Source organism: Rhincodon typus, chromosome 2, assembly GCF_021869965.1.
Source record: "Rhincodon typus isolate 14 chromosome 2, sRhiTyp1.1, whole genome shotgun sequence".
NCBI lineage: Eukaryota > Metazoa > Chordata > Chondrichthyes > Orectolobiformes > Rhincodontidae > Rhincodon > Rhincodon typus.
In genome coordinates, this window is record NC_063333.1 from 54,070,135 (window position 1) to 54,083,422 (window position 13,288).

The 13,288-nt window shown below is 39.2% G+C and overlaps 1 protein-coding gene across 1 annotated transcript; it reads right to left on the minus strand.

Moving 5' to 3' along the window:
* Positions 1 to 6: 6 nt before the first annotated feature.
* Positions 7 to 6,996, minus strand: LOC125487300 (serine/threonine-protein phosphatase 6 regulatory ankyrin repeat subunit A-like). Its single transcript, XM_048618330.1, has 3 exons — positions 6,902 to 6,996; positions 4,894 to 5,008; positions 7 to 1,148 (listed from the first exon to the last, which is right to left on the minus strand). The coding sequence occupies exons 1-3, from the start codon at positions 6,951 to 6,953 to the stop codon at positions 1,052 to 1,054; spliced, it is 264 nt and encodes an 87-aa protein (XP_048474287.1). The 5' UTR covers positions 6,954 to 6,996; the 3' UTR covers positions 7 to 1,051.
* Positions 6,997 to 13,288: the final 6,292 nt, after the last annotated feature.

Genomic DNA, 13,288 nt, shown 5'->3' on the forward strand with positions numbered 1-13,288 from the left:
GCTGTGTTCATCCAGCTCTAAACCTTGTTATCTTGGGTTCTGTTCTGGAGTCTGTTTGCAAATTGAAAACAATGCAAGACAATGTGAAGCAGCTATTCGTAAGTACAGGAAATGCTCAAATGTCGGGTCTTTAAAATTACACCCCTGTATGGGATCATGTTCGCAAATCATATTCACTTACAATAATCTAACATTACCTCACAACATAAAAGATATAGAACTTTTAATAGAAAGTTGACAGATTAGGGCAGTGATGTTATCACTTGTCTCACCTTTAGAAAGAAAATTATTTATATTAAGGTAAATCAGCATACAACAGTTTTTCCAGTCACGGGGATATTATTTTCAGAAAAACCGCAACTTATCATGGTAAGGAAGTGATAACACTAAGTTCCTTCAGTCCATTAACTACCTTACAATGCACAAGAAATTCAAATGCATTAATATTTGTATTACATACAACATTCAGCTATACTTGCTCATACTTTTTATCTTTGTATTTTACGTTTTAGTTTAATCCATCTTAATGTTATGTAACAAACAAAAAAGTGCAAGCGATTTTGGAAAGTGGAAGCCAATGGAAGATAAATCTGGCAATAGGAAAAGATGCAGACTTTCTGTTGGTTCATGGTTCTGCACCACAAAATAGTCACCTGTTTATTCAGGAATCAACTGTCAAGTGCTGAAACAAAATGAATTAGGGATCTAATACTCAACAATAAATAGGGTGTAGGTTGCAAGAGCAGTGGAATTTTGTTTTGAAAAGATGGTAACGTACAGATCATGGGTTAGAAAGTCATCTTGTACAGTGGCATATAACTGGCATTTTTGGATAAGCTGCTGGTTATACTGCAATGCAATTAAAAATTTTTTTTTAAATATTTTATTGCATCATTAAATACATGCACATTGTGTGCTACTGATCTAATATTTTGCATCACTGCCCGAGGTGAAGTTCTATCCCCATATCTTGAGTACGTCAAAATGTCTTTGCTTCATGAGTCAGCAGTAGAGAATGGCTAGACAGGGAGTAGTGACTTTTAGTTCCAAATTAATTATAAATACCTGAGGACAACAACTTGCGACAGCAATCAGAAAAACCACTTAAGGCTGCTAAATGTAGTGGAAACATTCCGTGGATACCCCGGCTAGAAAGGAGGAAACAAAATTTTGAAATGCTTATAGTTATTCATCATATCACATTATTCACTGAACCAATAAACGTGAAAATTCTAATCAAGAAAACAATCTTCTTGGCAGAAGCAGAATTAGTTATAGCGTTAAAAGCTGCCATTAAAATATCAGCTTCCATTGTGTCAACAAGTACTTTAAATTACTGTACACTGATATTTTGCTCTATCCCTACAGTTAGCCATCCTCTTTTATCAAGCAGAAGATAGCAAAAGTTTGAAAACACATACCAACAGATTTAAGAACAGCTTCTTCCCTGGTGTTATCAGAGTTATGAATGGACCTCATATTACAGCTGATCCTTCTCTGCACCTTCTCACTAGCTGAAACACTATATTGTGCATTCTGTTCTATTACCCTGATGCACTAATGTAATGTACGATTTATCTGGTTAGCACGCGCACGCACACACACACACACACACACAGAGTACTTTTCACTGTATCTCAGTACATGTAACAATAAGAAGTCAAATCAAATATATGTTGGTAAAATACATAAATCAAAAAAGAATAAAGAAGACTAGATACACACTACTCAATACACCAGTTGAAGATAAATAAACAACTGGACAAGTAACAACTTGTCCTCATCCTGTGAATGAGTGAAATCTCAGCATTCAGTTCTTGGATCATCATCTAGCTGACTGCCACAATTGCTGGTAACAGTCAGTGTATGTGAAGTGCCATGGATACATTTATATACCATTCTGAAAAGCAAGTTTTTTCTTCAGGAGTAATAAACCTTGCAGTAATAACTCTACGAGCAATCCTCAGTAAAAAGCAGCTCCAAATATTTTTGACTTCAGAAATATTAATTTGATCGTTTAATGGTACTTTATGAAACCAACTGGCAGAGATAGTGGGTTAGTACCTCAAAATTTTTCTTACCTGTTGGAATGCATCTATTCTCTAAATTCTTAAATCCCCTTAAATGTCTTACACTGTTCCAATAAACCTATCCTTTAACTTAATTTGCCAATTCACATTAATGAATTTTGCTTTCATGCCGTCAACTGTTTTTATTTAAATTTTTACAAAATCTTGCACTCACTCTTGGCTCAAACAGAAGCAAAATTCAATCTTATTTGCTGCTACTTAGTAGCACCTTCATTATGGCATCATTAATTCATCCTCTCTCACTGCACAACACCTGGTCTAGTATAGCCTGCTCTCTGGTCAGCTACAGAGCATGCTGTTCCGAGAAGACACTTTCAATATATTCCGAGTCTTCATTTAGGCAACCTTTGCTCACCTGACTTTTCCAATTGATATATGGACAGAATCTCCCATGATAATCGCTGTCCCTTTGTGACAAACTCTCATTTCTTCCTTTATTCCCTATTTCTGTTCACGGTCCCATACACCATTCCCACAAGTGACTTCTTGCCATTATCATTTCTCATCTCTATCCGAACTGTTTCCATATCTTGGTTTCCTGAACTTAGATCTCAATCCTCGCAATTGTGCTACTTACCAGAACCATCCCACAATCTTTACCTACTTTCCCTTCACTCCTAAATGTCTTATATACTTCAAGATTCAAGTTCTCATCCACGTCCGCCTGCAGCCATTGCTGTAATGACTACCAGAATGTGTTTACCCATTTCTCTTTGCACACTCAGTTCATTGGTTCTGCTTCATGTCCCACATGCATTCACGTACAAAGCCTCTAACGTTATCCTTTTACTCAGTGTGAACACCAGTTTTATCTGCTGTTTGACTCTTACATTTATAATCTCTATCTCTTCCTGTCACAGTCTGTTTATCATCTTCATATTAATGTCACCACAGTCTGCGGACCATAGAGCTGCTCTCTCACCAAACAGAGAAACTGGCGGTGATTTAATCTGAGGGTCACGACATCTCAGGTGAGGGCAGAGTTTGAGACAGTGAGGTATTCACGGTAACATCAGCCAGTGTGGGAATTGAACCTGCACTGTTGGTATTATTCTGTATTGCAAATCAGCCATTCAGCCAACTGAGCTAACCAACTCCATATTTAAAACCTCTCTTTAGCCATGACAATATTTACAAGATTTTACAGATATGTTTGGATTAAGGAATGAATGATCAGTTTTACTGAGACCAACATGTTCTATGTATTTGTATTAATTCTGCTCCCCAACAGCGGATGAGATCCTTCAAGGCGCCAGTCCCATTTTCTGGAGGTGCCTTCTAAACCTCTCCTTCTCTTTTATCCCTTTATTCAATCTTTAAAAAACTTTTCCAGAGCCGATCATTTTGATCAAATGTTTTGTTTTTCTTTATTCATTTGTGGGAATGTGGGCATTGCTAGCTGGCAAGCATTTATTGCCCACCCCTAATTGCCCGAGAGAAGGTGATGGTGAGCTGCTTTCTTGAAACGCTGCAATCCACCTGCTGTGGGTAGACAGGGAAGGAATTCCAGGATTTTCACCTAGCAACAGTGAAGGAGCAGCAATATATTTCCAAGTCAGGATGGTGAGCAGCTTGGAGAAGAACTTGAAGTTCTGAGGAAGGATTACTCAACCTGAAACGGTAACTATGATATCTCTCCACAAATGGTGCCAGACCTTCTGAGCTTTTCCAGCAATTTCTGTTTTTGTACTTGAAGGTGGTGGTGTTCCCACGTACCTGCTGCCCTTGACCTTCTAGACAGAAGTGGTTGTGGGTTTGGAAAGTGCTGTCTAAGGATCTTTGGTGAATTTCCGTAGTGCACTGAGCGCCAGTGGTGGAGGGAGCGGATGCTTGTGGATGTAGTGCCAATCAAGCTGGCTCTTTCGTCCTGGGTCTTTTCTGATCTTTATTTTTATTAATTCTGTTATCTTTACTAATGCTGGGTGCCTTTTCCTTTTTTTTTCACCTTATCCAGAATTTTCATTTTAAAAATAGGCTGAATAGTTCTGTTGGAAATCCGACTTAGTGAAAAAGTAGGAAAGGATCTGGGTGGAATTATTGAAAGTAATCCAGTCAACACTAAAACTATAATTGTTGAATACTTAAATTAAATTTAAAAAATGAAATTATTTTAATCTTTTATAGCCAACATTAGAATTAGAAATCATAGAACAGGAAAAATAAACAGTTCCCACCAAACTCAGCCGTTCTGTAAACCATACATAATCCATCATTCCATGGATTCTACTGCACTGTATCTTGTGAAGAGATGTTCAAAAGAAATGTCTTTAATTTTAGTCACTTAATTTCAATAAGAATATTAGCACAGCAAGATTAACAATGTCATCCTTCGATCTAAAATCTGGTTATGACACAAGCTTTATTAAATTGAATTTCTCTAAGAATTGCAGAAAGCATTGCTCAGATGTCTGCAATAGGGAGTGATACCTCCACCGTGCTAATAAGTTATTTAAAATCAGGCCAAAATCCAGACCTTAGTGCCCTTCTTGGCAACTTGCCTTTTTTTTGCTTCAATCAGATGACAGTCAACTTCATACACTGAATCTGTGCTGAGTTATTTAACTCTAGTCACAACAGTGGCAAAGGTACAAAAGACCTCACCTGGTGGGAAAGCGAGAGAAGTGATCTTGATCACTGTCCAGGTATACCTAATAGAACCACACAAACGTCAAATGAAGACAAACTTGGGTTCAGCTCTGACGCTTTTGCAGTTGAATTACCTATTGACTCTGTCTATTAAGCTCACATTCAATGGAATTTAGGCAGCTACTATCTAGCACAAAAGTCAACTACTGTTACTCACTTTGCAGTGTCTGCTCCACTGGTGATTAGAGTGTTTATAAGAAGTTCATGTCCATATCGAGCAGCTATATGTAATGGAGTATTACCATTCTTATCTTCACAATCTATCTCTGCACCTACAAAAGAAAAAATAATTCATATGCATAAATATAAATAAACATGAGACTGGTTGTTTTATTTAGTTGTAGGAGGTTTTTTCATCCAGCAAATGATCCCAATTCCTTCCTCATCATTTCTTCCAACTGAGCAAATGATGCTCAATCTTTGCACTGCTTGACCATTAGCAAAATTTCAAATCTGATGATTCAAACCAAAACAGTCTACTTTCATTTGCATAACACTGCTCGCCTACAGTCTTACCTCTGTTCCCACTGCCTCAGCTCCTTTGAGACCTGTACTCATCCTTTCGTCATTTTCAAACTTGATTTATTTTAATCTCCCCTTACTATTGATTCATTGCTCAGCATCGAGCTATATTTTCCAAAAAAGACCAATCCTGTCTGTGGTAAGTCTTGCTCACTAATTACCTTATCTCCTTTGATCTATATTTGTATTAATGCATTAAATTTGAAAGCATTATCCATGCTTTTCAATCCCTGACAGATTCTCTTCTTTACCTTTTTAAATTTTGTCATGCTTTACATTTTTTAGCTTTGTGCACTGTTTAGTCCTTTGATTATCAACATGTACCTTCTAGCTTTGCTGATCATTTATGTTAGTTTTTTAGTTCTCCCTCTGTAAATCCCACATTGCTGCTCTACAAGTTTTTACCTTGCCAAGTCTAATAGGCAATTGAATTATCTATTCTAATTTTGTACCATAACTCCATATCCATTGCTCCAATTATGCTCCATTGAAGATAGCTATAGTTTTCAAGTTCCTTTACTTCCACTGAGATCTCAAAGTTGTGGAAGGATACAACTGTTGCCCCGCTTCAAGACTTTTTCAGCAACTAATAAATCTAAGGTAATGGAAACATTTACTACCTGACTTAAAAAATATGCTTTACTTTGGACTCTTGTTTATGCTTTGAAACAGTTTTAAAGCACTCCTGTGGCTTGTTTTCAGAAATTAGCTTTTGCTATTCAATTTTTCTTAGGAGATTAGATTAGTGGTCAATAGTAAATTAAAGAAAACCTGTCAGTGTTTGTTTATCTTTCAGAGAAACCTTGTTATCATTTCTATTGCACATCATCAACAAAGCTCTTTATTATTCATCCAGAGAATGTGATTTTGCAGATATTTTGTGCTATAACTTATGGTTAAGTGGTCAGGAAACACAAGCTTGTGTGTAGAGATATCATCTCTAGATGATATTTCATCTCTAAATGAAATAACAACTAGAGGATCCTTATACACATTGGATTGGACAAATTATTTCAATTATTGTGATTTCTGCTTTTAGTGGAGCTATGAGTGGTGCTGGCAGCAGCAGTGGTCACTAAAGCTGGGCAAGATATCATTCCAGTAACAATACCTCTCAAACAGGACAAGTCTTCAATTCAGAGGTGGTTGAATACACAGTAAAACGTGACTTGTTCAGCATTGGCAGCGACATAATATTTTATATCACTAAAAATCTTGAATTATTATGTCATGCCTTTTAAAAGGCTAGGCATTCTCTGTGCTTTGACCTGTAATATAGTAATGAACTGTAATACTGATTGCTATCACACGGTTAGCGTGGATTTAGCAGATATTCAAGGTTTTGTCTTAGAATTTTATATGCTTTTATTTTAAAAAACCTCTTGACTGCAGCAAATCACAGTTTGCTCAACCTCTCTGCTTTAAATGGCCCAAATCTTTGCCAATCACTCAGGCCCTATATTTAATCTAGCTCTTCTGCCTTGCTGGTCTCAATTTTATAAGGAGCCAATTTGTTCAGCTGGTCTGTACCAGATTAAAATTAAATATACAAAGAAGAACAATTTAAAAATGCAGAGGAAGATTACATAGACAACTAAACTCTTGAAATGTATAATAACTTATTTAATAAATAGGTCACTTACCATTCTGAATGATGGTCTGTGACCTTGAGAATCTGCCGTGAATTGCTGTCATGTGCAATGGAGTCTTCCCATCTTTACTCTAAAACAGAATTAAATCAAAAACGCATTATCACTGGGCCAGCAATACATATCACCATATATAACAGCTTGTACAATATATTTTCCATTATCATAAAGTATTTAAATGTCACTTAGCATAGGTAATGATCAGAAAACCAAAACCGACAGCTTATTCATTCTTTATGTTGTACAGAAACAAACGTCAGCTTTTTTCTTTAACTGCATGATCTACAGGGTAATCCGTGGAATGTACCCATTGAGCTAAAAAGGATGGTATTCAATGATCAAGCAAGCTCAATGTGCAGTGAATTACCCATCCATGAGAGACTCGTAAGTAGGTCAGATGTTCCACATGAGATGTTTCTAGGTTCTACTACACACCATTGGGACCTATATTTTGAGGTCATGCTGCCTTTTACTATGAACTGATGTATATTCCTGTTACTTAATTTTATTTGCCTCACTTCCACCAAGTCTCCACCATTCCTTGCAAAAATCTTTTGTGCATTTACGTGCACAGACTGCTTAGATTTCACCAATAAAACCAACTTGCAGGATATTTACTGGAAGTGAGCAATGTATTTAAAGAACTGACAAGTCGCACACGCATTGGCCTCTGAACTAATTAATAAACGAAACTTTAAATGTCAATAAAAGACAAAACCATGATATCGAACCTCCAATATTAACTCATATTTTTCACATATTAACTACTTCTGAAAGCAAGAGGTGTCATTGACAGAATTAAATCTACTTTGTCAAACAATTAAGGTTTAATTCTGTCTCAAAAGAACAGAAATGGCTATATCCACAAAACATTAAATCAAGTTGCTGTAAAAGAAAATTCAACTGAGAGAGGGCACTGAATCCATTTACTGAATTCCTAGATTCAAATTTTTCATTGGCTTGTGGTCTTAAATTGTCTGAAGTACGTAAAGCTTTCAAAGTCCAAACAGTCTTGGAGTTATTATCAGAGTTAGAATCATTCAAGTCAAGGTCTGGTAAACAAGGCAGAGATTCTATGAAGAGAGACACTTTCACTAGAATAACTATGGATCAGGAGGGCACTACGAAATGCTATGTGTAAAGTCAGAGAGAAATAGAGTAGAGAATTACCCCAATCATCTCTGGATATGAAAGCTGCTCCAGATGTCTTGTTGATTTCTAATGTAACACTCTATACAGGAATAGGGAAAGGTATTACAGTCTAACATAAGTAGCAGATAGGTTCTATATACCACAAGGTATATGCATTAAGCATCTACTGGCTCTTTGGTAGAGTTATCCAATTCATGCTGTTATTTCCCCATAGCCCAAACTTTTTCCCTTAAAGTTGCTATTTCATTTCTTTTAAATATACAGCAACATTTCCAATCTAACTTTTATTGTTCAGAGAGATCAGTTGTGAGAAATTGCTTTTTTTTTTAATAAAAAGAGCCAAGCAGTTGGGTCATCAGCATTCTCTTGAAGGGAGCAGAAGCATTGAAGATATAGTATTTGAGTAAGTAAAACAACTTATTTCTGCTATATAATATTTTATCACCTTTTAACGTTTGAGGTAAATATTTATATCTTTGGTGTTTTCTGTTTCACATATCTGTGGTTAGGCATTCAAACCACAAACATTCTATAATCAAGAAATGACTAGATATCAAGCATTCTGGGTTGGAGAGGTTACATTGTTTTATTATTAAAATTACAATACCCCCCTTTTAGATAGTGCATTACAGATCACTCATTATGTTTAAAAAAAGAGTTTTGACATGTTATGAAAGAAAAACAGACAGACCAATAAACTTTGACGTCAGGAATTATGCACTAAATGGTAAAACGGTAACAGAAATTTAGGATTTCTCTATCACAAATTCTGGGGGTTACCATTGAACAGAAACTGACCCAGACTAGCCACATAAATACAGTGGCTGCAAGAGCAGGTCAGAGACTAGGTAACCTGCAATGAGTAACTCACCTCGACTCCCAAAACCTGTCCTCAATCTAAAAGGCAGAAGCTAGGAGTTTGATAGAATACTCTCTCCACCACTAACATTGAGCAGCAGCAGTGTGTGCCATCTACAAGATGGACTGTAAAGATTCATCAAGACTCCTTAGACAGCCCCTTCCAAATCCACTACTCCTACTTTTGTGAGGGACAAGGGTAGCAGATACATGGGAACACCCCATGAGCAAGTTCCCCCCCAAGTCACTCACCATTCTGACTTGGAAATACATTGTCATTCCTTCATTGTTGATGAGTGAAAATCTGAGAACTTCCTCTCTAGTATGAGCACTGTGGACATTCCACAGCAGTGTGGAGCAGCAGCAGTTTCAAAAAAACAGCTCAACGCCACCTTCTCATGAACACGAGGGATGGGCAAGAAATGCCAGCCTGACCAGTGGAGCCCAAGTCCCGTCCGTAACAAAATGGAAAACACAGGAACATAAAATCTTTGTGAATGGAAAGGCAAATATTACAATACTGGACCCTCATTTTATGAAGGATGATATGGTATACAAATAGAGTGTTAATTCTACATAAATAAAAAAAGTTATAACACACTTATAATTTCTACAGGGATTCCTCGATTTCAAATTGAGAAGGAGCTCCAGAAAAACATTTATTGGTGCTTCTCCAGGCTGTCTGCCAACTGTCTGCTAAAACTACATTGAGTGATTGGGAATCCCCAAAAAATTGGATGACTATGTTCAGTCTTTGGATCCTGCTTCTAAAATTATTTCAAAACTGTGGCAAGGATGCAGGAAAGGTTTATTTAAAAGTTACTAGGAATAAGCAGTTTTAGAGAAACTGAGCTACATTTCTAGATGGAAGTAGATCTGATAAGTGTTCAACGGTTTTTTTTTTAAAATGGACTTTGATATGGTAAATCGGAAAAACTACTTTTATTAGTTGATACGTCAATCTTTAAATGGCAATAAACCACAACTGTCAAAAAAAATCAACAGGTTAGGAAAAGTTCTTTGAGGGTTATTAGAACATAAATTGCCTACTTCGAGAAGTAGTAGAGGCAGAATTCACATTAGCACTTGAGTGAATAAGACAAATATTTCAAGGTGATTAATCTACAAGGTTAATGGATAATGGAACAAAATGGATAACTCTTTCAGAAATCTGGCATGTTTTACATGCCAAACGGTTTCTTTCTATTCAGTAAAATCCTACAATTCTAATTTAAATGGAATTTTTCCTCCAACATTTTACCTACATAAATAAATGCCCAAATTTGTCAGCAGTCAGACAGTGAAAACACTAACTCCTTCCCACTTTTCTTATAAAATGTAGTGCATCACCAGAGGTGGTTTGACTATACTTTAGGGATTATTTTTGTCGTACAGCAACCCATTACATTGGTGGTCGGGAGTTCACATTTACATTAATTAAAAATAGATCCAAGGAAAATTCTAAACAAAATAGTTTGATCTGAGCAATGCTGAACAAAGGTTCTTTTGATTGTTTAGCAGGGATAAAGGTTTTAAAAAAGGCTTACATTCGTATAGCATCCTTCACAACCACGAAGTCACAAAATAGTCTACAGCCAAAGATGAACTTTACAAGTGTAGAACCTGTTAAATATAGGAAATGCTTGTAGGATCGAGCAAAAATCCCCCCATCAAAAGTGCTGGACTAGACCGTGGACCTTTTCCAACATCTTATATACTGGAAAAACGCCTGGACTTATCAAAACTTTTAAAACGCACAGTCGGTTCTGATATAACACAATAGTTCTGTTCTCGTGCAATTTTGTGTTACAAGAAAATCGTGCAATAGCCGCGCTGTTTAAACTAATGGGGCTGAAATCATGTGTACCCAATACAGGTAAGGAAAGTTTGTGTTCTAAATTCTTCAATTGCACTAAAGCTAATTCGCACTGAAGAAACATTCATAATATCAACCCTCTGTAAATGGAAGCTGGAATGAGTTCTGTGGAGAATACAAACACAACTCGCAGAACTGAGATGGCTGTCTGGAACCATTGTTCAGCCTGGAATTCCAATTTACACCTCCTCTGTAAGGGGACAATAACCAGAACTAGCTTCTACACTGCTGGCTAGTTAAACAGGAGGCTGGAAAAACACAGCAGGCCAGGCAGCATCTGGAGGAAGCAGAATGTCAACATTTCGGTATTACCCTTCTTTAGGATTGGATGTGGGGGTAGGGGGAGTTGCAGATAAAGTTGGGGGTGGTGAGAAGGGGTGGAGGCAGAACGGTGGTGATAGGTGGATAATGGTGGTAGGTATGAACTGGTTTTTCGACTGGAGGGATGAATCTGATTGAAGGTGGAATGGAAGGGAGGAGGTGGGGCTAGAAGAGGAGGTGGGGAATGGGTGGTAAGGTTATTTGAAATTGGAGAACTCGGTGTGGACTCCTCCAGGCTGTGGGGTGCCCGGGCAGAAGATATGGTGTTGTTCTTCAAATTTGCGTTCCGAGTCGCTGTAACACTGGAGGAGGCCGAGGATGGACACGTCGAAGGGGGGAGTGGGACGGGGAGTTGAAACAGGCAGTAACCAGGAGGTTAGGCTGGCCATTACGGACCAGGCGGAGACACTCTGAAATGGTCACCTCGTCTACATTTGGTCTCACCGACGTAGAGAAATTGGAGGAGTACCGGATGGTGGGGAGTGTGGCGCAAACTGAGGAGTGGCAAAGGGAATGGCCCTTGCGGAAGCAAGAGGGGTGGGGAGTGGAAGATGTTCCGGGTGATGGGGTGTAATTGGGGTTGGAGTTCTTCAAACATTTCTGCCAACTTCAATTAGACCCCACCCCTCCCTGCCTTCTGCAAGGACCATTCCCTTCGCCATTATTTAGTTTGCGCCACACTCCAAACCACCAACCACTCCAAACCACCAACCACTCCAAACCACCAACCACTCCAAACCCCACCCCCCTCGCCCGCCTAATCCCGGTACTTTCCCCTGTAACTGTAAAAGATGCAACACCTGCCCACACACCATCTCCCTCACCTCCATTCAAAGCCCTAAACAGCCCTTTCAGGTGAGACAGAACTTCATCTGCATCTCCCCCAACATAGTCTATTGCATCCAGTGCTCCCAATGTGGTCTCCTCTACATTGGTGAGACCAAACATAAACAAGGTGACCATTTCGCTGACCATCTCTGCCTGGCCTGTAATGGCCAACCTAACCTCCCAGTCACCGCCCATTTCAATGCCCTGTCCCACTCCCCCTCCGACATGTCTATCCTCGGCCTCCTCCAGTGTTGCAGCGACTCAGAACGCAAATTTGAAGAACAACACCGTATCTCCCGCCTGGGCGCCCTACAGCCCGGAGGACTCAACATTGAATTCTCCAATTTCAAACAACCTTCCCATCCAACCCCCAGCTTCCCTTCTAGCCACCAACCGGATTCATCCCTCCCATCGACCAACCAGGTCATACCTACCACCAGTGTCCAACATTCTGCCTCCACCTCTTCTCCCCACTTTTATCTGCAGCTCCCCCTACCCCCACATCCAGTCCTGAAGAAGGGTACTACCCGAAACACTGTCTGCTCCTTTCCTCCAGATGCTGCCTGGCTTGCTGTGTTCTTCCAGCCTCTTGTTTGACTAATTTGGATTCCAGCATCTGCAGTTTTCTTGTCTCTGCACCTTGGGCTAACCAGTGCAAACAGTATGGGGCCTGCAGAGATACTGGATATTCAACTTCAAATGAAATCCATTCAGAGATACCAGGCATTCACTTCAATCAAAATCCATTCACACATACTTTTAACGACTGGGAAACCAACTGACTTCAGAAGAAACACCAGAAACACAATGGACAACATCGATTTGAAGAGAGATAATGGGGCATACAGTCTGTATAACTGCCAGCCCTGATCTCACCCAAGGGGAGAACATTTTACAACATCCTTTTGCACAAACAGCTTCCAGCCTCAACAAACAGCTTCGGAACCAAGAATCACACAGGCCGAACCATAAACCAACAGCAGGGAAGCCAAAGCCTCATCGAAACAAAAGACATCCTGGAGGGGGAAGTGAACTGGAGCTTCCCAAACAAGAGCTACTAGACACAGGGATAGTAGGAACTGCAGATGCTGGAGAATCCAAGACAACAAGGTGCAGGGCTGGATGAACACAGCAGGCCAAGCAGCATCATAGGAGCAGAGAGGCCGACGTTTCGGGCCTAGACCCTTCATCAGAAAAGGGGGCGGGGAAGGGGGTTTTGAAATAAATAGGGAGAGAGTGGGAGGCGGATAGAAGAGGGATAGAGGAGAGGAAACAAACAGGTCGAAGAGGCGGGGATGGAGCCAGTAAAGGTGAGTGTAGGCAGGGAGTTAGGAAGGGGATAGGTC

What these genes read in the sequence shown, in the direction of transcription:
- LOC125487300 (XM_048618330.1), bottom strand. Translation starts at nt 6,953, where the DNA reads ATGACAGCAATTCACGGCAGATTCTCAAGGTCACAGACCATCATTCAG. An exon ending in ACAGACCATCATTCAGAATG is followed by an intron (nt 5,009 to 6,901) that starts GTAAGTGACCTA and finishes TTTCTTTTGTAG; the next exon opens with GTGCAGAGATAGATTGTGAA. An exon ending in AGTGGAGCAGACACTGCAAA is followed by an intron (nt 1,149 to 4,893) that starts GTGAGTAACAGT and finishes CCTCCTTTCTAG; the next exon opens with CCGGGGTATCCACGGAATGT.